This window comes from Anolis carolinensis, unplaced genomic scaffold (assembly GCF_035594765.1).
Source record: "Anolis carolinensis isolate JA03-04 unplaced genomic scaffold, rAnoCar3.1.pri scaffold_13, whole genome shotgun sequence".
NCBI classification, from domain to species: Eukaryota; Metazoa; Chordata; class Lepidosauria; order Squamata; family Dactyloidae; genus Anolis; species Anolis carolinensis.
In genome coordinates this window covers 19,234,620-19,258,948 of record NW_026943824.1, presented here as the reverse complement: position 1 = coordinate 19,258,948, position 24,329 = coordinate 19,234,620, and the positions used below count along the sequence as shown (strand labels likewise).

The 24,329-nt window shown below is 36.6% G+C and overlaps 1 protein-coding gene across 3 annotated transcripts in view; it reads right to left on the bottom strand.

Moving 5' to 3' along the window:
* Positions 1–24,329, bottom strand: part of snx29 (sorting nexin 29) — a 75,129-nt gene that overhangs the window by 48,468 nt on the left and 2,332 nt on the right. Inside the window, exons 3-13 of one of the 3 annotated variants that reach the window (XM_062964540.1) lie at positions 23,440–23,492; positions 21,937–22,061; positions 20,670–20,850; positions 18,315–18,385; positions 16,851–17,099; positions 14,907–15,276; positions 13,414–13,532; positions 9,492–9,573; positions 9,276–9,361; positions 4,523–4,586; positions 2,147–2,275 (exon numbers count right to left, since the gene is read on the bottom strand). In XM_062964540.1, the coding sequence (XP_062820610.1) occupies positions 2,147–2,275; positions 4,523–4,586; positions 9,276–9,361; positions 9,492–9,573; positions 13,414–13,532; positions 14,907–15,276; positions 16,851–17,099; positions 18,315–18,385; positions 20,670–20,850; positions 21,937–22,061; positions 23,440–23,492 (1,529 nt within the window). Of the gene's footprint in view, positions 1–2,146; positions 2,276–4,522; positions 4,587–9,275; positions 9,362–9,491; positions 9,574–13,413; positions 13,533–14,906; positions 15,277–16,850; positions 17,100–18,314; positions 18,386–20,669; positions 20,851–20,945; positions 21,008–21,936; positions 22,063–23,439; positions 23,493–24,329 lie in introns of those variants that run through there. The other 2 variants (XM_062964541.1, XM_062964542.1) reach the window with 2 other exon arrangements.

Sequence of the window (24,329 nt, the reverse complement as noted above, 5' to 3'; positions counted from 1 at the left end):
TATTATTATTATTATTATTATTATTATTATTATTATAATCTTATATTATCTGCTTTGCACTGGATTATCTTGACTCCACACTGCCATATAATCCACTTCAGTGTGTATTTTATCCAGCTGTGAAGACGGGGCCTCATATAATCCAGTTCTAAGCAGATAATATAAGATTATAAATATACAGTAGAGTCTCACTTATCCAACATAAACAGGCCGGCAGAAGGTTGGATAAGTGAATATGTTGGATAATAAGAAGGGATTCAACTACCACCAATTCCTCAATACTTTATTTCCCATACCACCATATTCGCCACAGCAAGGCGTGGCCGGGCACAGCTAGTATATATATATATATTAATAACACGCTCATATAGGAATTGATGTGTGAGAGTTACAATCACTGGGCTGAAATTCTGATTTGCAATCATGGATCCTGACAACTAAGATATACAACTCCTGAAAGATATCGATTTCACTCAGGCCTCTTCCACACTGCCTATAAAATACAGATTATCTGATTTGATTTGGATTATATGGCAGTGTAGACTCAAGGCCCTTCCACACACCTATATAACCCAGAAGGCCAAGGCAGGATAATCCACAGTATCTTGAGTCCGCACTGCCGTATAATCCAGTTCAGTGTAGATTTTATACAGCTGTGGAGAAGGGGCCTCATATAATCCAGTTCTAAGCAGATAATATAATAAGATTATAAATATAGTGCAGTAGAGTCTCACTTATCCAAGCTAAACGGGCCGACAGAAGCTTGGATAAGCGAATACCTTGGATAATAAGGAGGGATTAAGGAAAAACCTATTAAACATCAAATTAGGTTATGATTTTACAAATTAAGCACCAAAACATCATGTTATATAACAAATTGGACAGAAAAAGTAGTTCAATACGCAGTAATGTTATTTTGTAATTACTGTATTTACGAATTTAGCACCAAAATATCACAATATATTAAAAACATTAACTACAAAAATGGCTTGGATTATCCAGAGGCTTGGATAAGCGAGGCTTGGATAAGTGAGACTCTACTGTATGTAATAACTGATGTTGTATAATAATACAGAACAATATCATCTCTAAAATCAGGACAGCAAATAAAGAGCAACACTCTGAAAACAGGGGAATTCCAGAAAGGAAACCATCAGGAGCAGCTAACACCTCCCAACAAAGGATTCCCCCCCCAGGCAGGAAGCAGCCAGGCTTTGAAGCCGCAAGGCCATTAAATGCTAATCAAGGTGACTAATTACAGCATTCCTATTTGCCGCACTGAGACTATTCATTGTTATTCAACCTGGGCAACCAAGAATTTCACAAGGTAGAAAGCGGACGGGCTTGCAAGCAGCAGGGCTATTTAGTGCTGTTCAACCTGGCCAACCAAGATTTCCCCTAGAGAGAAAAGCCTCAGGTTTTGAAGCCACGAGGCTACTCCTTCCCATTCAACCTGCCCTATATAGAAAGCGGACAGGCTTTGAAGCAGCGAGGCTATTCAGTGCAATTCAAATAGGCCAAAAAACCATTCCCCTAGAATGCAAGTAGCAGCAAGCCTATTCCATTGTATTCCAGCTCACCAAACAAGGATTCGCATAAGAAGAAAACAGCCAGGCTTTGAGGCTGCAAGGCTATTCACTGCTATTCCACCTGGCCAACAAATGATTCCCATCAGCCACAGCAACGCGTGGCCAAGTACACCTAGTACTATATACAGGGCAAGCTGTGGACCTTCAGAGACAAATCATAGGCCATTCTTGCCTGGGCTGATAGGAGTTGTAGTCCAGAAACACCTGGGAGACTTCCAACCCAGGGAGAGAGCGGATGAGCTCTCTCTGTCAGCTCCAGCTCCATGCGGGGACATGAGAGAAGCCTCCCACAAGGATGGTCAAAACATCAAAACATCTGGGCATCCTCGGGGCAACGTCCTTGCAGACAGCCAATTCTCTCACACCAGAAGCAACTTGCAGTTTTTCAAGGGAAAAAAACCTGGGAGACTAAAGATTGGCCACTTCTGATACACAGTCATTTCCCGGACAGATTGAAGAGTTCATAGTTTCGTAGAAATGCCTGAGTTTTGGGTGGAGAATACTCCCAAGGAAGAGCTGTTATGAGCCTTCCTATGCCACACCATCTGCTCCCCTACCTTGCCAAGGCCTGGATCTTCGCTTTGTAGAGCTCCTCTTGCTCCAAAACCTTCTTCTTCAGACTGTCGATTTCTTGACGCAGAATTGCAGAATGCTCCATCTCACCATCAAGGAGATTTCTCAAAGAACTGAGGAAAAGAGAGCGTAGCTTTGTTGACACCCATCTGGCCCGTCGCATCTATACCAACTCTCTAAGACAATGATGGGCAACCTTTTGCGCTTTGGTATGTCAAAATTAACCAAAAAAAACTAGCATGACTTGGGTGATGTGTCACTTTGAGAAAAAAAACCCATCATTTTGCAATATGTATAATTTAAAGAACAAAAATATATAATTGTAATATATAACTGTATTTAATAAATCAAAAACTATTTACTACCATTATTTCCATGTACAACAATCTATGGTGCCTCTTGCAGTTTCCACGCTGATTTCTCTCTATTCTAGTTTCAATGTAGTAGTGAATAATAAATAATATACAGTAGAGTCTCACTTATCCAACATAAATGGGCCAGCAGAACGTTGGATAAGCGAATATGTTGGATAATAAGGAGAGATTAAGGAGAACCCTATTAAACATCAAATAGGTTATGATTTTACAAATTAAGCACCAAAACATCATGTTATACAACAAATTTGATAGAAAAAGTAGTTCAACAGGCAGTAATGCTATGTAGTAATTACTGTATTTACGAATTTAGCACCAAAATATTACGATGTATTGGAAACATTGACTACAAAAATATGTTGGATAATCCAGAATGTTGGATAAGCAAATGTTGGATAAGTGAGACTCTACTGTAATAATAATATAATAGTAATAATATAATATACTACATATATATATAATATAATATACTATATATATATAAAAAATGTAATGTGCATAATTCCAATGGAGTAAACAACAAAACCACTGGACCAAATCACACCAAATTTGGCCACAAAATACATAGTCACCCAATCAATCTGCATGCGGCAGCGTGTCAGCAAAAATGGCTAGGCGTGTCAGTGCTGACACGCGTGTCATAGGCTGGCCATCACTGCTCTGATAACAGGTCTAAGAATATCACAATGGGGTTGAAAGCCCTGGTAGGTTCCAGTCATCGAATCATAGCATTGGAAGAGACCACATCCTGTCCAACCCATTCTGCCACGCAGGAAAAGCATAAAGTATCCCCAACAGACTCTGTTCAAAAGCCTCCAAAGAAGGAACTCCCACCACGGTGCTGCATGAATCTATGTGTATGTGTGTTTCACAGTCAAACATACATGATTTACTTATGTTCGGGGCATTTTCTAGATCTGTGATGGATGTGGTTATCTTCACATAACAATGGGGTCTGCTAAAACTCTGGATGCAATGTTTTAAAATAGCTTGTGAACTGTATGGTCTTTCAGATGTTGAACTGTAACTCCCATCATTCCTCATCACTGGAGATGTTGGTTAGGGCTCTAGGGAGTTTATTTATTTACGGTATTTATATTCCGCCCTTCTTTCTCACCCTGAAGGGGACTCAGGGTGGATTACAATGAACACATATATGGCAAACATTCAATGCCAACAGACAAACAACATACAGTATAGACACACACAGAGGCATTTTAACATTTTTCCAGCTTCACGATTCCGGCCACAGGGGGAGCTGTTGCTTCACCATCCACTAGTGACTGTACTTCCTCATTCCTTTCCTCGTGTTTTGCTCCACTCAGAGGGACGGAGGACGAGAAGCAGCAGTCAGGAGGCTTGTTGGGTTGTTGTATGTTTTCCGGGCTGTCTGGCCATGTTCCAGAAGTATTCTCTCCTGACGCTTCACCCACATCTATGGCAGGCATCCTCAGAGGTTGTGAGTATGTCTGCCATAGATGTGGGCGAAACGTCAGGAGAGAATACTTCTGGAACATGGCCGACAACCCGGAAAACATACAACAACCCTGTGATCCTGGCCATGAAAGCCTTCGACAACCCAGGAGGCTTGTCACACCTTTTGTGGGTAGTTAACCTCTCCCCTCCCAAAATTTACATCATTTTCTTTATTTATCCCCATTGCCTCAGCACCATAAGTGGGTTTTGCGAGACTAGTCGCTCTTGTTGCAACAGTGTAGTAACGGTGAGGCCGCAGAACATATTTTAGTTCTTGGGGACCACTGGTGGTCCATGGACCACAGGTTGGGAACCACTGTTTTAGATGAATCAGCTGAACTTGCCCCTGAGAGATGAGTAGCTGTTCTTGGGGAATCATTTGTACTTCTTCCCTTTTGGAAATCAAAGAACAGACAAAGCCCCTTTAAGATTAAGCAGGAATTTGAAGTCAGGTCTTCCCAACTCCACTTCGACTGTTTTAATATGGCACCATTCTGAATTCTTTTTTACCTGTTCTGCTCTTCCAGTTCATGTTTTCTGTTCATCATGGCGATGCTGGCTTGCCGAAGTTCCGCTGAAAAAGAAAAGCAAAAGAAGGGGAAAATTATTATTATTATTATTGTAGTAGAGTCTCACTAATCCAAGCATCACTTATCCAAGGTTCTGTATTGTCCAACGCAGTCTGCCTTTTAGTAGTCAATGTTTTTGTAGTAAATGTTGCAATGTTTTGGTGCTAAATTCGTAAATACAGTAATTACTATATAACATTACTGTGTATTGAACTGCTTTTTCTGTCAATTCATTGTTTGGTGCTTAATTTGTAAAATCATAATGTAATTTTATGTTTAATAGGCTTTTATCTTAATCCTTCCTTATTATCCAACGTTTTCGCTTATCCAATGTTCTGCCGGCCCGTTTATCTTGGATAAGAGGGCAGGCCTAAAGGCAGCAGAGCCTACCATTCTAACTGGCAGCCAAGGGGAGAAAGGCTTTTCTTCATCCTCTGTCATTTGGACTATTTTTCTAGAGTTTTTTTTTAATTGAAAGACATATTTTGGATGACTATTCTTTTGTGGCCAAATTTGTTGTGATTGGGTTTAGTGGTTTTGTTGTTTACTCCATAGTAAAACACCACATTACATTTTTATATATATAGACTAGCTTTGCCCAGCCACACGTTGCTGTAGCTTATGGGAATCCTTTGTTGGCCAGGTGGAATAGCAGTGAATAGCCTTGCAGTCTCAAAGCCTGGCCGTTTTCTGGAGTAGCTGGAGCTTTTTGTTGTATGAACATAGAGGCATGGATGAGGGGTTGTGCTGCCAAGTTTAGTGTTTCTGGGGTGTGTAGTTTTGTTGTTTTGTCCTAGGCCAAAATTTCATTACCCTTTTATATAGAGAGATTTAATAATCTGGCTTTCATGTATTTGTTTGCTTGTCTTGCATGTAAAAGACACATATGGTCTAAGTGTCAAATGAATTTTGTCCTAAGATGTGCCCTAGCATACAAATCTAGTTTGATGTCATCCAGTATGAAATGGTTTACATCGTTAATGGAAATCTGTAGAGGAACCTGTGTGAGTCTTTAACATTTTTTGCAAGTATTGCTTTTTAATGGACGACTTTCACCCTTTAATTGCTGGAGAAAGGCTCTTAAAAGCGAGGCTACCAGCATGTCGCATAGCAACCAAACTCTGCAAATGTCTCGCAGGTGTAAAATAGGAGTACGCGATGATAATAAAAGCCGCGAGACCCATGGCAACGGGTGGTTTAACAGTAGTGTTTTTGAAGACAGCGGTTGTGACATATGTAGGTTAGCAGCAAACTTTGTTCTCCTCGTTCCTTTTCATGTCAAGTCTTGAAAGCATCTCTTCCCTCCACATTTGGATGCAATTCTTAACGCGTCTTAGAGAACTTCAGCTTTTCAGAAAAACAACGGCTTCTTTGTTTTGTTTATCAAGATAAATGGCCTCATTTTGATAATTGGATGTGATTTAGTTGACAGAATCTGTTCAGTGGAGGCTTTGCAATGCTTTGCGAGCAACTTGGTGAGATGCCTTTTGCGTGGTTTTACCGTATATACTCGAGTATAAGCCGACCCGAATATAAGCCGAGGCACCTAATTTTAACACAAAAAAACCTGGGAAAACGTTGACTCAAGTATAAGCCGAGAGTGGTAAATTTCAGAAATTTATTTATTTATTTTATTTACATGCCTCTACGTTCATACAACAAAAAGAAAAGAAAAATAAAGTCCTAATTAGAGGGAGAGGAATAATTGTTTTTATCCAATTGCTGCTAGTTAGAAGGCTAAGCTCCGCCCACTGGGTCTCCTAGCAACCCACTCAGCCCAGGGCACAGGCAGAGTTAGGCCTCACTTAGGCCTCTTCCACACTGCCTATAAAATACAGGTTATCAGATTTTAACTGGATTATATGGCAGTGTAGACTCAAGGCCCTTCCACACAGCTATATTACCCATTTATAATCTTATATTATCTGCTTTGAACTGAATTATCTTGACTCCACACTGCCATATAAACCACTTCAGTGTGCAGTCGGACACAATTGGACTTAATGTCAAGAGAAAACCTTTACTCTTTACCTTAACTGCCAATTCCTCAATACTTTATTTCCCATACCACCAGACTTCGCCACAGCAACGCTTATTTTTGTACCCCACCTCCATCTCCCTGGAGTCATTCTGCAGATGGGGCCAAAAAGTGTTTTTGAAGGACACTTTACATTACAGCATTTCCTCAACTGACCACTTTGTTCCAAAACATTCTATTCTTCTTCCCAACGTTGATTGTTAATCCTTTAGTGTCTTTTGTTCGTTGACATTTGTTCCCTTTCCTTATTATTCGCTAAATTGCTTGTTGTTAAAGTACATAAAACCGTGGAAACGTTCACTCCACATTTGCCACCTGTACGCAAGCTAACAAAATGTTCAATAAAAAAGAACATTATATATTTAACAAGGTGCTCACTAATAAGTATACCACAACCGTGTCATGTATTACGCACTCAAAAGGACGTCCTTGTCAGGAATTTTCTTTCAATTCAATTCCATACTTAAATCAACTTTCAGCATTGCAGGAAATGAGGTTAAGTATCACCAGCTAAAAATATCTATTATAAAACGTTTAATAAAGTTGACCAGCAACACACACAGCCAATGAATGCAAAAGCAATTGCTCCCCCTGCTGATGTACAAAATGTTAACACTTTATTGAATTGCTGTTTCTGGATAACACTGTCAAACAATTTATAACACTCATCAGAAGATACTTTTTTCTTTCACTAAACTACCAACTGCCTCTACATCTTATTTTTAAAAATGTCCTGGCAAGGCAAACAGAACATTTCAGATTTTACAGCCTTTTTCCAACCCATCTATATATATAAAAGGGTAATGAAATTTCGGCCTAGGACAAAACAACAAAACTACACATCCCAGAAACACTAAACTTGGCAGCACAACCCCTCATCCATGCCTCTATGTTCATACAACAAAAAGCTCCAGCTACTCCAGAAAACGGCCAGGCTTTGAGACTGCAAGGCTATTCACTGCTATTCCACCTGGCCAACAAAGGATTCCCATAAGCCACAGCAATGCGTGGCCGGGCAAAGCTAGTCTATATATATAAAAGGGTAATGAAATTTCGGCCTAGGACAAAACAACAAAACTACACATCCCAGAAACACTAAACTTGGCAGCACAACCCCTCATCCATGCCTCTATGTTCATACAACAAAAAGAGAAGAAAAATAGTCCTAATTAGAGGGAGAGGAATAATTGTTTTCATCCCATTGCTGCCAGTTAGAAGGCTAAGTTCCGCCCACTTGGTCTCCTAGCAACCCACTCAGCCCAGGGGACAGGCAGAGTTAGGCCTCACTTAGGCCTCTTCCACACTGCCTATAAAATATAGATTATCTGATTTTAACTGGATTATATGGCAGTGTAGACTTAAGGCCCTTCCACACAGCTATATAACCCATTTATAATCTTATATTATCTGCTTTGAACTGGATTATCTTGAGTCCACACTGCCATATGATCCACTTCAGTGTGCAGTCAGACACAACTTAATGTCAGGGGAAAACCTTTACCCTTTACCTTAACAACCACCAATTCCTCAATACTTTATTTCCCATACCACCAGACTTCACCACAGCAACGTGTGGCTGGCCACAGCTAGTACAATATACATATTTGGTAGAGATATTAATAATACAAGTGTGGATATAGTTACCTACTGTATATACTCGAAGATAAAGCCAAGTTTTTCAGCCCTTTTTATGAGCTGGAAAAGCCTCCCTCAGCTTACAATGGGGTCAAGATATATTTCTCTCCTCCCTTATCAGTGTGTTTTATTATCCATAGCCTCCCTCGCTCTTAACCAAGGGAATGTTTTGAAAAGGGAAAGAAGCCCTTGCAAATCAGGAAGAAGAATATAGATATATATACCCATTAATCTTATAAAAGCATTTTCCCCTGAAATATTTGTTAATCTCTGCTACAGATATATAGGCATTTCCCCTTGCAAGCCTTTGCAATCCCTAGGTACCTTTATATTTGTGTCGGGGGAGGCTTTTCAGCTCATAAAAAGGGATGAAAAACCCGCCTTATCTCTGAGTGTATATATAGTAGTAGTAGTAGTAATAATAATAATAATAATATAATAAGCTCATAAAAAGGGATGAAAAACCCGCCTTATCTTTGAGTATCTATGGTAATAATAATAATAATAATAATATAATAACCTCATAAAACGGGATGAAAAACCCGCCTTATCTTCGAGTATATATGGTAATAATAATAATATAATAAGCTCCTAAAAAGGGATGAACAACCCGTCTTATCTTCGTGTATATATGATAATAATAATAATAATAATAATCTCATAAAAAGGGATGAAAAACCCACCTTATCTTCGAGTATATATGGTGGTAATAATAATAATAATCTCATAAAAAGGGATGAAAAACCAACCTTATCTTCGAGTATATATGGTAATAATAATAATAATAATAATAATAAATAGTCCACATTTTTCTCTCCATAAGGAGACACTGTATGTTCTGGGTGAAAGATGAAACCCAAAAGAAATCATGATAGTGAGACATTGGTGGAGGACTGGGATAGTCTATGAGGATTACAGAAGGATATGATCAAAGTTGGCCAAAGCTTATGCTAACACAGCACTTGCATTGGTCAGCCTAGAAAAACTTAAATCTCCCATATCTGATTCAATACAAACTTACCAACAGTCATTGATTCTGACACACTGCTTGATGGCAACAGGTGGTTTACAGTGTTCTCTTCCGCTGGGTCTTTAACATCTACTCTGCTTTGAAAAAGAAAAATAAGTGAAACTATATTGGAGGGAAAATTCACTCTGCGAAAAAAAAAAGCAAGGTTTGTTGCTTTAACTTCAATTGAACTGTATTGATTTTTAAATTAATCAATTGACTACATACCTGTGATGCAGTTCATCATTTCTCTGAGCCAGGTCTGGTGAAAGATCTGCACATTCGTGTTCACCATTATTCTGCAAGCCACCTAAAAATGAGACATGCAAGTGCCATGAACATGTAGCCCAAAGTAGTTCAATACGCAGTAATGTTATGTTGTAATTATTGTATTTACAAATTTATCACCAAAATATTACAATATATTGAAAACATTGTATACAAAAATGGCTTGGATAATCCAGAGGCTTGGATAAGCGAGGCTTGGATAAGTGAGACTCTAATGTAATATTATTATAGTTTATAATTAGTATTATATTGTATTACTATATATTATATTAATATATAATATACAATTAATATTATTATAGTGTATTATTAGTGTCATATTGTATTACTATATATTATACTAATATATAATATATAATTAATATTATTATATTGTATTATTAATAGTATATTGTATTACTATATATTATATTAGTACAGTAGAGTCTTACTTATCCAAGCTAAACGGGCCAGCAGAACCTTGGATAAGCAAATATCTTGGATAATAAGGAGGGATTAAGGAGAAGCCTATTAAACATCAAATTAGGTTATGATTTTTTAAATTAAGCACCAAAACATCATGTTATACAACACATTTGACAGAAAAACCAGTTCAATACGCAGTAATGTTATGTTGTAATTACTGTATTTACGAATTAAGCACCAAAATATTACGATATATTGAAAACATTGTCTACAAAAATGGCTTGGATAATCCAGAGGCTTGGATAAGTGAGGCTTGGATAAGTGAGACTCTACTGTAATATTATTATAGTGTATAATTAGTATTATATTGTATTACTATATATTATATTAATATATAATATATAATTAATATTACTATAGTGTATTATTAGTATTATATTACTATATATTATACTAATATATAATATATAATTAATATTATTAACTGTATCTGGTATCTGTTTTATATGAACTGTTGTTTTGTAGATTGTTTTATATGAATTGTTGTTGTTTTTACATTGTTTTTAGGCATTGAATTTTTGCCTATTTACTGTAAGCCGCTTTGAGTCTCCTCGGAGAGAAAGGCGGGGTAAAAGTGATGTAAATAAATAAATAAATAAATAAATAATATTATATTATTAGTAGTATATTGTATTACTATATATTATACTAGCTGTGCCCGGCCACGCGTTGCTGTGGCGAAGTATGGTGGTATGGAAAATAAAGTATTGAGGAATTGGTGGTAGTTAAGGTAAAGGGTAAAGGTGTGGAGTCCAGATAATCCAGTTCAAAGCAGATAATATAAGATTATATGGGTTATATAGCTGTGTGGAAGGGCCTTGATTCTACACTGCCATCTAATCCAGTTAAAATCTGATAATCTGTATTTTATAGGCAGTGTGGAAGAGGCCTAAGTGAGGCCTAACTCTGCCTGTCCCCTGGGCTGAGTGGGTTGCTAGGAGACCAAGTGGGTGGAGCTTAGCCTTCTAACTGGCAGCAAATGGATAAAGACAATTATTCCTCTCCCTCTAATTAGGATTTTCTTTTTCTTTTCTTTTTGTTGTATGAACGTAGAGGCATGGACGAGGGGTTGTGCTGCTAAGTTTAGTGTTTCTGGGATGTGTAGTTTTGTTGTTTTGTCCTAGGCCAAAATTTCATTACCCTTTTATATATATAGATAATTAATATTATTATATTGTATTATTAGTAATATATTGTATTACTATGTATTATATTAGTATTATATTGTATCATTCAGCCAAGTATTCCCAGAGGCTACACTTGCAACTACGTGTCAAGTTTTCTCTTCCTTTAAGGACCGCCGCTATTTTAACATAGTGTCAGTGTCGTTTTAAGTTTTGATTTTGCTGGTAGGAACATGCAGAAATGACACATGTTAACTACAGATCCTTGAGGCTATCCTTTATTCACCCAGGAGAAAAAAGCTGACATGACACTTGAGTCGTTGTATCTCATATTGCTAGCCCTAAAGAGTTGCTGATGTAACAAACAGATTGTCAACAACAAAAAGATCTTTCACAACGAAACAGAGACTTCTAGCATGACACAGAATGACACATTTTTAAAAACTCAAAAAGAATTGCAGGAAGCTTCCATCCTCAATGGGAAGGTATGCATTTTATATAATCTTTCTCTCTATTTCTACTGCAATGCGGAGCATTTTTTTAAAGTGTCAGGAGCAATTTGAGAAACTGCGAGACACTTCTGGTGTGAGAGCATTGACTGTCTGCAAGGACGTTGCCCAGGTGTTTGATGTTTTACCATCCTTATGGGAGGCTTCTCTCATGTCGCCGCATGGGGAGCTAGAGCTGACAGATGGGAGCTCACCCGCTCTCCCCGGATTCTAACCGCCGACCTGTCAGTCAGCAGTCCTGCCCGCACAAGGGTTTAACCCACTGTGCCACTGAGGGCTTCGCAATGTGGAGCTTGTCCTAGGAGTTCAAAAGATATATATATATATATATATATATATATATATATGTATATTTCTCTTTTTTCGTAATACAGTAGTCTCACTTATCCAACATAAACGGGCCGGCAGAATGTTGGATAAGCGAATATGTTGGATAATAAGGAGGCCTTAAGGAAAAGCCTATTAAACATCAAATTAGGTTATGATTTTACAAATTAAGCACCAAAACATCATGTTAGACAACAAATTTGGCAAAAAAAGTAGTTCAATGCCATGTAATGCCATGTAGTAATTACTGTATTTACGAATTTAGCACCAAAATATCACGATGTAGTGAAAACATTGACTACAAAAATGCGTTGGATAATCCAGGACGTTGGATAAGTGAGTGTTGGATAAGCGAGACTCTACTGTATATATACTGTATATACTCGAGTATAACCTTAGTTTTTCAGCCCCTTTTTTAAGACTGAAAAAGCCCCCCTCGGCTTATACTCGGGTGAGGATCCTGGTTGGCTTCTATTTGGGTCAGCTTATACTCGAGAATATATGGTACATTTATTATTTTTCTCTATTATTATTGGAATATTACATATATTATTTTTCTCTATTATTGTTGCTACTATTACATTTATTTTACTCTATTTTTATTATTATTAATAATACATTTATTATTTCACTCTGATCTTATTATTATTATTACATTTATTATTTTACTCTATTCATTATTACATGTATTATTTTCCTGTATTTATTATTATTGTTACATGTATTATTTTACTCAATTATTATTAAAAGGACACATAAGCACATTTACATTGAAGAAGATGAGAATAATGATTTAATCAGAGTTGATCAGTCTTATCTTAAATTAGAGCTTTATGTAAATATTCAAAAACATTTAAGATGTGTTATTTTACTCTATTATTATTAAAAGGATACATAAGCACATTTACATTGAAGAAGATGAGAATAATGATTTAATCAGAGTTGATCAGTCTTATCTTAAATCAGAGCTTTATGTAAATATTCAAAAACATTTAACCTACTGATGCCTCAAATTAATGTAATTTTATTGGTATCTATTTTTATTTCTGAAATTTACCGCTCTCGGCTTATACTTATAATATAATAATAATATAATAATAATAATAATAATAATAATGTACATGCAATCAGAGGCACCACAACAATTTACCAGATGAATGGAAAATAAAGAAAATATATATTGTAGAGTTTTTCCTAACCCAGTGTCCACGAATGCATCAGATTACAACTTCCTTGCTGGGTATATAATCCAGCATATTTGTCAGATTTCAGGTTGGAAAAGACTAGTCTGGAGAAAAATGGAAATTTTAAATGTCTAGGAGAATTTGTAGTTACAACAGCACAGTTCACTGGGTTTTCAATTAGGTATCCTGCCATTATTTGAACTCTCCGTACATTTGGCCACAGATATATTGGGCATTATCCATGATTGCTCACCCGTCTGGGAGAAAGAGCTTACGGTAGTAAAGGGAAACAATTCATCAGAATCATCATTCAGGATCTTAAGAGACGTCCAAGCGCCATCCAGAGAATTGCTCATCATGCCCTCAGAGGATCTAAAGAAGAATTTTGAAAAAAAAAAAAGAAGTCTGTGAATAAGGTCCGAGTTTAACTACTATACCTCCACTTCACAACATAAAGCCATGGGTCATATACGACAGAAAAAGCAATGCATCAAGCTGTCTTTCTCTCTCGAATTCCCTTCATCCAGACTCAACTTGCCAGGAAGGAAAGGAAAAGATCCATATTGTGCTATGGTAATAATATAATATATTGTATATGCATGTAATATTGAAACTAATATGATAATGTAATGCAATATAATACTAATAATACAATACAGTAATATTAATTATATATTAAATGTAATATTACTAATTACCGCCGATTTCTGAGCCTGAATATATGCACAAGATTTCCCTAGCCTAAAATGATACATTTTAATATATTGGGTTTATGGTTCCCGTCCCCTTGATCTGGTCATGTAAGTGTGATTTATTATTATAATTGTATTATTTTACTTTGTTTAATAATGTGTATTATGTTGTTATGTAATGTTTGTGTTGCTTTTATGACTGTAAACCGCCCTGAGTCCCATCCGGGAGATAGGGCGGTATATAAATAAAGTTTTATTATTATTATTATTATTATTATTATTATTATTAATAATACAGTATAGTGGTATAGTGCAATACAGTAATATATAATGTTACAATATAATATTATTAATTATATATTATATATTAAATGCAATAATACTAATAATATTACAGTATAGTGGTATAGTGCAATATAGTAACATATAATGTTAATATTGTGCTATGCTAATGATATAATATATTGTATGCAAATATAACTTATAAGCTGCTCTGAGTCCCCTTCAGGGTAAGAGAAGGCAGGGTATAAATGTAGTAAATAAATAAATAAGTATTGTATATACTCGAGTATAAGCCTAGTTTTTCAGCCCTTTTTTAAAGACTGAAAAAGCCCCCCTCGGCTTATACTCGGGTGACGGTCCTGGTTGGATTATATTTGGCTCAGCTTATACTCGAGAATCTATGGTACATTTATTCTTTTTAATATCTTTAGCCTTTTGAAATTATTTATTACTTACACTGTTTTAAATGTGTTCCACTGTTTTTATTGCATGCTGTCCTGAGATCTCTAGACAGAAGGGCAGGGTATAAATATTTCAACAAATAAATAAATCAACATTCCTGGCGCTACAAAACTGCTCCCAGAGGCAGATGCTTCATTGTGTTTAATAGTGCAACTGGCACACCAGAGCTGACGAACCTGCGCCTAAAATTCTCCAGCTTCCCTTATTCCTATTCATTAATAAAACAACACGAATGGGAACACTTTGAGAAACTGCCTTCCTCGGTAAACACTAAAGTTCCATTCACAGCTCTCTCTGGAATAATACTCACTTCACACGATACTCCGTGCCCTCTTTCATACTCTGCGCTCCTGACATTTCACTGTAAGTCTCCTCATTTTCTTCCACGTCTTCGTCGTCGATGCTTTTTACGTCCAGTTTTGGAAAGGTGCATTCTCCATTGAGGTGCACAGAATCGTTTTTCGGCCAAGGTACACCTTGGTCTCCATTCAGGTTTGTTAGCGAGTCTATCGATGGAGATCCCAGGTAGGCCAAAGGTCTGTCCGAATTTTGTTCTGAGTTTCCGCCTACCACCGTTGCCCTTAAGACATTCCCAATACTTTCTTTGTCGTCCTCATCGAATAAAATAATATTCGTGATTTTCTTCTTCTTCTTTATTCGCTCTTTCCTGAATTTTAATTCTAGAGAAAAGACCAACAAATGCAGATTTCAGCACAGTTTATGAGATCATTCACAACTGAGTCAGACACAGTGGGTTGCTATGAGTTTTCCAGGCGTCAATGGACGAATATATATAACATATATATAATATATGTTTTATATCTTTATATTGTTTTAATTGTTTTATTGGATTTTCATTGCTGTTTTTGGGTGAGAAGGGTGGGATATAAATGTTGGAAATAAATAAATAAATAATAAATAATCTATATATATAAAAGAGTGATGGCATCATGGCGACCCACAAAACAACAAAACTACAGGCCCCCCAACCTCGAAATTTGACAATACAACCCATCATCCATGCCTCTAGGTTGATACAACAAAAAGAAAAGAAAAATAAAGGCCTAATTAGAGAGAGAGGAATAATTGCTTTTATCCAATTGCTGCCAGTTAGAAGGCTAAGCTCCTCCAACTTGGTCTCCTAGCAACCCAATAAAAAATAATAAAAAACACTAAAAAATAATACAATAAAATACTATAATAACAGAAAATAACTAAAAATAATACAAGAAAATAATAAAATATAATAAATAAAAATATAACTTACAATTAAATTAATAAAAAATGCAAATAACGTCAAATAAAAATTACACAACAATTTTTAACCAATACCACCACCACTTTGCCACAGCAACGCGTGGCCGGGCACAGCTAGTATAATATATAATATATAATATATAATATAATATAATATAATATATAACATATGCATTTTAAAATTCATGTTTTAATAGAGTTTTTAATTGATGTGGTATTGTAATGTTTATTGATTTTGTTATTGTTTTATTGAATGTGTTCTGGGCAATGTAAATAGCTGACTGTTGTAAGCCACCCTGAGTCCCTACGGATGAGAAGGGCAGGGTAAAAGTGATGTAAATAAATAAATGTTCCAGAAGCATTCTCTCCTGATGCTTCACCCACATCTATGGCAGTCATCCTCAGAGGTTGTGAGGTTTGTTGGAAACTAGGCAGGTGGGGTTTATACGGGGTTGAATGAAAAGTAATGCCTCCACCTTTGTTACTAATAATAATAATAATAATAATAATAATAATAATAATAATAATAATAATAAATATTCAAAAACATTTAACCTACTGATGCCTCAATTAATGTAATTTTATTGGCATCTATTTTTATTTCTGAAATTTACCACCCTCGGCTTATACTGGAGTTAATGCTTTCCCAGTTTTTTTTTTGTGGTAAAATTAGGTGCCTCGGCTTATATTCGGGTCGGCTTATACTCGAGTATATACGATACAATAAAACAGAATAAAATACACACAAAACACACAACAACATCCAGTGAAAGTGATTATACAATAACATAGTGAAACAAAACATAATAAAAACAACCTAATAAAACAGAGTATAAAAACAGTACAAAAGTTTAAAAGAGGGCAAGCTGGGCCAAAGCGCGAGGAGTGGAAATTGTAAAATGGTACAATACCTCCAAATATACCCTCCCTCTATATAAGTGTCTTCTCTGAAAACACAAGCAATACTTTGCAGTGTAATCCTCTCTGTCGTACTCACCGCTACTCACGCTCTTGGAGAGGATTGGCAAGGGGTCGGCCTCTTGCTCAGGTTTGATCAGAATGGAAACGGGAGAGGAGGCGGTGATCTCCTTGAAGAGGCTGCTCACCCCTTGGGTGGATTCCTTCAGCAAAGAGGTCACGTTCTGGGTAGATTCCTTAAGAAGGTTGGAGACGGTAGGCGGGCACTTGCTTGGCCCATTCAAATCCTTGTTATCAATGTTGATGGCAAAAAGAATAGAATTCAAACCTTCAGAGGAAATAAACAAAATCAAAGAACATTATGTAGCACAACTCCGAGACAATTCATACATGTCGGACCATGGATCCATTTAGTCGGACTATGAATCCATTTAGTTCAGTGCTGCCTAATTCTATAGTAGAGAGACTTCACACTTAGTTTTTACTAGACTTCTACTGTACAACATAGTGGGGCTGGACTAGAATGTTTGTAAAAATTATATTGAAGTACAACCTCCAGAATCCCTCAGCTAGCATGGCGACTGACTATGTCAGATATGGGAATTCTGGAAGCTGTATTCCCGAAATAAATATTTTCAAGCTCTGTTATGAATTAACAGAGGGGTTTGCAATCAGCACTAGAATGAATCTCACAAGCCCATTTACATACCTGTGTACTCCTGTTTATACCAAAGCATTATATTTAATTCACAGAAAAATTAAAGAACTGTTGTTCTGTGAAACACTCAGGTGACCAGCTTGATATTTTGACATGGCACCAAAATAATAATAATAATAATAATAATAACAACTTTATTTTTATACCCCGCCTCTATCTCCCCAAAGGGGACTCAGGGCGGCTTACATGGGGCCAAACCCGAATAAAAACAGTAGCAGTATAAAACACAGCAATAGACAAAAACATACACAATTAAAAAATTTAAACATTAGCCAATAAAAACAAGAACTAATATTCTTTCCAGCAGTTGCCTCTCTCAAAGTTCCCACTATCAGGGAACACTGAGGACTGCTGTATGTTTTCTGGGCTGTCTGGCCATGTTCCAGCAGCATTTTCTCCTGACACTTCGCCCACATCTATGGCAGGCATCCGCAGAGGTTGTGAGGTCTGTTGGAAACTAGGCAAGTGGGGTTTATATATCTGTGGAATGTTGTCCAGGATGGGACAAAGAAAGATGTCTTGTCTGTTTGAGGCAAGTGTGAATGTTGCTATTGACCAACTTGATTAGCACTTAATAGCCTTGCAGCTTCAAAGCCTGGGGGAATCCTTTGTTGGGAGGAGACACTCTGGACATTCCATAGATATAGAAACCCCACTTGCCTAGTTTCCAACAGACCTCACCACCTCTGAGGATGCCCGCCATGGATGTGGGCAAAACGTCAGAAGAGAATGCTTCTGAAACATAAGTCATACAGCCCGGAAAACACACAGCAACCCAGCGATTCCGGCCATGAAAGCTTCCGACAAAACCCTGAGGATGCTTACCAGCTGCCATAGTAGGAATCATACTAGAGCGCTCTTCATCCATCATAAAGGACCAGTCTTCATAGAAGACACTAGGTATCAAAAACAGAACAAAGCTGTTTGTAGAAAAGGGGCTTGATCCATGCTAACCCTTTTTCTGATGAGGATATTGGAAATATCAAGTTACTTTTGACACACACAAAATTCTAAAAGCTGATATATCTGGAGCCCACGGCACTTAAAAAAATGGGAAGAAAGGCAGTTTCACTACTTTCCCTCCTTCAGAATCCAGCAGTTGAATTTTTTATTATAATAACAGATAGCACAAAGCAAATCAAGGCACATCAGAAACAAAGACTTAATCTTGGCTAAGGAAAGAAAATGCAACAGAGGCAGTTATGCCAAAAGTGGAACAACAACAACAACAACAACAACAACACGTGGGTTATCCAGAAAGTAGATTACATTTTGGAATTAAAAATGAAGAAAGTATAGGAGAAAACATTTACCATATGTAGTTGAAAGCCACACCCAAATACCAGTTCTCAACATAGTCGCCATTCAAATCTAGGCACTTATCACAGCAATGAATGAGCTTGGAAACTCCTTCCCCACAAAACTCTGCCGCTTGCCTCCTCAACCAGGTATCTATTTTCATTTTGAATTTTACCAGTAGCTGCTGCATTTTCCACCCTCAGCTTATACTCGAGTCAATAAGTTTCCCCAGTTTTTTGTGGTAAAATTAGGTGCCTCGGCTTATATTAGGATCAGCTTATATTCGAGTATATACGGTATGTCTTTTTGCGGTCACGTCTTGCCCACCTTAACTAATCCGGGATAAGTAATATAAGACAAGAATAAGAAACTTATTTGGAGTGCCCACATAGAGAAAGAACCCACAGTGGACCATATTCTAGTGCAATGATGGCCAACCTATGACACGCGTGTCAGCATTGACACGCCTAGCCATTTTTGCTGACATGCTGCCACATGCAGATTCATTGGATGACTATGTCTTTTGTGGCCAAATTCGGTATGATTTGGTCCAGTGGTCTTGTTGTTTACTCCATGGGAATTATGCACATTACATTTATATATAGAGAGAGAGATTATCATTATCTATATATATAAAAGAGTGATGGCATCATGGCGACCCACGAAACAACAAAACTACAGGCCCCCCAACCTCGAAATTTGACAACACAACCCATCATCCACGCCTCTAGGTTGATACAACAAAAAGAAAAGAAAAATAAAGTCCTAATTTGAGAGAGGAATAATTGCTTTTATCCAATTGCTGCCAGTTAGAAGGCTAAGCTCCTCCAACTTGGTCTCCTAGCAACCCAATAAAAAATTATAAAAAACACTAAAAATTAATACAATAAAATACTATAATAACAGAAAATAACTAAAAATAATACAAGAAAATAATAAAATATAATAAATAAAAATATAACTTACAATAAAATTAATTTAAAAAAATGCAAATAACGTCAAATAAAAAGTACACAAGAATTTTTAACCAATACCACCACCACTTTGCCACAGCAACGCGTGGCCGGGCACAGCTAGTATCATTCTATTCTATTATTATTGTAGTATATTATCATATTATTACTATTATATTATTATTATATTATTCATTATTCATGACTACATTGAAATTAGAATAGAGAGAAATCAGCGTGAAAACTGCAAGAGGTACCATAGACTGTTGTACATGGAAATAATGGTAGTAAATAGTTTTTGATTTATTAAATACAGTTATATATTACAATTATACATTTTTGTTATTTAAACTATACATAGTGCGAAATTATGGTTTTTTTCTCGAAGTGACACACCACGCAAGTCATGCTAGGTTTTTTAGTGAATTTTGACACACCAAGCGCAAAAGCTTGCCCATCATTGTTCTAGTGGCTATTCGCCTCCCCTGCCAGGCAAGATTTCAACATATGATACAAGAAAATAGATTCAAATACCTAGTTAGTGACATAAGAATGATCAAGTACTTTGTATATGAAAACTTTGATATTTAATTACATCATTACCTCAGCATGCCGGCAATAAAAGCTCATGAGGGAGCAATGAAATTCTTACATATCCAGCACATTTCAAGCTGCTTATTAAAGTAAAATTAAAAAGCACTGCATAAACGATAAAGGCTGTAGAGCAATTCTCTAGATCCCTCAAAGATAAAAATGATGAACCAGCACTTTGCAATTTAAAATTCCAAATGGATTTCACAGTTTCAGATCACTTCTAATTCATACCACAAGAGAAATATTAGTTCATTACTGCAGTTCTAAGTCCCTCATCAGGCAGACTCCATGAATATATGTTTACTCATCAGGAAAACATTAAAAGGGAAGTTACCTAAGCTGATTTTTATCTGCGAGCAGCATATGGAAGTATCTTTCCAAGGAATGTTCATTGAGTGCACAGCGTAACCAGGCGCGACCTCTGCCAACATCGGTTGTGATATTCTTCAGGGAGTAGAAGCGTTGTAGTTCGTGTTTATTCAGAACGTCTTTCACGTAGTACCAGAAAATGGCCTCTGAAAAAGTATAGATTTACAACTGTTGTTAAGAATTCTCAATAAATCAAAGGAGAAGTTAGACTGCGAAATATTACCATTATCAAGACAACAACCTTAAATGGGCAGGAATTCTATGCAAACCAGCTGATTTCATCCATGGCTGGAAGATTTACACCTGGGACACAACAAAGCATCAAAACGTAATCAACTTCTTTATTTCTTTATTTCTCACCCGGAGGGGACTCAGGGCAGCTTACAAGTTATATGTATATACAATATATATATATATATATACACACACACACACACACACACACAATATATATTATTAGTATAGCACAATATAAGAATATATAGTATTATATTGTACTATACCTAGATTGCATTATTAGCAATATTTCATGTAATATATAATATACAATAATAATAGTGTATTATTATTATTATCATTATTATTATGATGATAGTATATTGTTATCATCAACATCAACATCATGTTATACAACAAATTTGACAGAAAAAGTAGTTCAATGTGCAGTAATACGATGTAGTAATTACTGTATTTACGAATTTAGCACCAAAATATCACGATTTATTGAAAACATTGACTACAAAAATGCGTTGGATAATCCAGAACGTTGGATAAGTGAATGTTGGATAATTGAGACTCTACTGTATTATTATTACAGTATATTATATTACATAATATTATTATCAATATTATATGTATATACAATATATTATCAGTATAGCATGTCCCGGCATTGAATGTTTGCTGTATATATGTTGTGCTCCACCCTGAGTCCCCTTCAGGGTGAGAATGGCGGAATATAAATATTTTTGATAAATAAATAAATAAATAATCTATAGTGGATTTGATCCAGTCTTAGTAATTGAAATCAACGGGGCTCGGGTTAATCATTCGCAATTTATGAGTCATAGATTTCAAAGGATGTAGCTCTAAGAATGCCTATGTCTGAATCCAAGTCGTTATAGCCCCTTCTCCATTCAGCAACATTACTGAAATTGCCAGTTGTTTACGCACAAGACAATTGTTAAAACGTTTTCCAAAACAGACACAGAAGAAACCAGAGCCTTAATTACCCATTTCGGTTTTACTGGAGAAGCCTGCTGCCTGTTTGATTGCTGCTGCCGTTAAGGCTAATCCCCGGGTTCTCTTCAAACCATGCTGAAGCACGGATTCAAACTGAGCACACAGGCATGTAACCCTGCAAGACAATATGCATGCGTTTAAAAAGGCTGCCCAGAAAGGAGAAGCAGCTTTTAAATTAAACCAGCTAAAGCTGGCGCCAAACATTTCCCAATGTAATGCGGCCATCTACTTTCAAATGTTCTCATCAGAGCTCATGGTGTTGATTTTACGGCTCACAAAAGCAAGGGTGAGAGCCGTTTTCCATCTGAACAACGAGGAAAAACGGGAAAGATTGGGAAACCAAACTATTGTTTTCATGAAAAAAATGCAAAAAGAAAAATTTGAGATGGTGACTAAGTCACAGAAGCAGCTCAAGTAAGATTACAAATCAGGTTCTTGAGAAAATGGACTGCTGAGAGTTTTCCGGGCTGTATGGCTATGTTCCAGAAGCATTCTTTCCTGACGTTTCGCCCACATCTATGGCAGGCAACCTCAGAGGTAATGAGGTATGTGGGAAACTAATCAAGTTTTTAAAATCTGTGGAATATTCAGGGTGGGAGAAAGAACTCTTGTCTGTTTGAGGCAGGTGTGAATGTTGCAATTGGCCACCATGATTAACATTGAGTAGCCTTTCAGCTTCAAGGTCTGGCTGCTTACTGCCTGGGGGAATCCTTTGTTGGAAGGTGTTAGCTGGCCCTGATTGATTCATGTCTGGAATTTCTGAGTGAAAATAAACCAAAAAACCCCTCTAAAATCAGGACAATAAAGAAAGAACACCACCTCTCGTCTCCTTTGTCTATATAAGCAAAGGTGTCTGATCTTGAGTGTGCTTTTCCTGCATGAAAGAAAGGGGCTTGACTAGATGGCCCATGTGCTCTTTTCCAGGTCTATGAGTCTATGATGGGCTCTTAAAGGTATAATACAAGTACGGTTAGAGTAACAACCAAGGGAGTTTTAAACTACCATGAACTATCAGATTTAAGAAACGGATACGCATCTAAAATTACTCTGTCAGGGACCGCAGCTCAATTATAGAGCACGTGCCTCACATGCAGAAAGATCTAGCTTTAATCCCATCAAAAGTAGTTACAGAACCATCTCTGTAAATAATACCGACATGACATTCAAACAGTAGCATTGTCCACAACAACTCAAACTCAGCTGTCAGGTAAAATAAAGCTATTTGTCTGCAATTCAACCATGTTTTATTGATTAGCCCATCGGCCGTATCAAAACATTTAACACATAGGCATACATACAACATACAAGAAGTTAAAATAAACAAGCTGTTAACAAGTTCCCGTCCAGGTCAAATATCTGCATCACCTTTACAGTTTACACCAATTGATTCCAAATATGCAGTTCTCAGCTGTGTTACTTTGAATAGGAAAAGGGCTGCTGTCTGCAGTTCATCATTAAAAGTAAGTTTCTGTTCACTGCTACTTCATACTTACCTACTATCTGAATCAGAAGCAATCTCTTTTCTTCCTCCAAATCGGATTTGGCACTGTAAAAACACACACACATATTATTTCATTCTATTTGTATCCTGCCTTTCAATATAATTGCAAGGCACATAATAGCCAGGGTAAAATTATAAAATGAAATATAAGAAACTAGCACACAATAAACCAGGTTGTGAAGCCAAGAGACAAAAAAATATTTTCACATTCATGATTATGAGAGGTGATGTCAGCTCCCCAAACTGTGAAAACCAAAGACGCTCCTTATGGTTTTATTAAAATCAAATTAAACTAACTGATTTACACGTTCTCAACACAAGGAAGCATTGCCTGATTGTCAGTCATTTCTAATCGCCACTAGTTCTTTTAACAACATCATATTTCTTTGACAAAGAATTTGAGCATTTGAGGAGTGGGCAGTTGTTAGAAATGAGTGTAACATATAAATATTATATTTTGATAAAGAGAAAAATAGTGTGCAAAGCATTTGACTTGTACAGTCTACAAATATTGTGATGATTATGGTGCCTGTCAGTTCAATATATATATATATAGTAGCTTATACCTGTTTTTGTCAAATAAAACTTTACCTCAAAGTAAGCTTATTTTCTAAAATGGGTGGACAGGTGTCAGTGATCACATGTTCCTACATAAGTTAATGCAAGTTAATTAATATGCATGTAGGTAACACACTAACCCCTTAGCTCTTTAATCCCCGTTAACTCCCTAAAATAATTAATAATAATAATAATACTTTATTTTTATACCCCGCCTCCATCTCCCCGAAGGGACTCGGGGCAGCTTACATGGGGCCAAGCCCGAATAAAACAGCAAACCAAAATAAAATGACATCAGAAAATACAGACCCAAAAAATTAACAC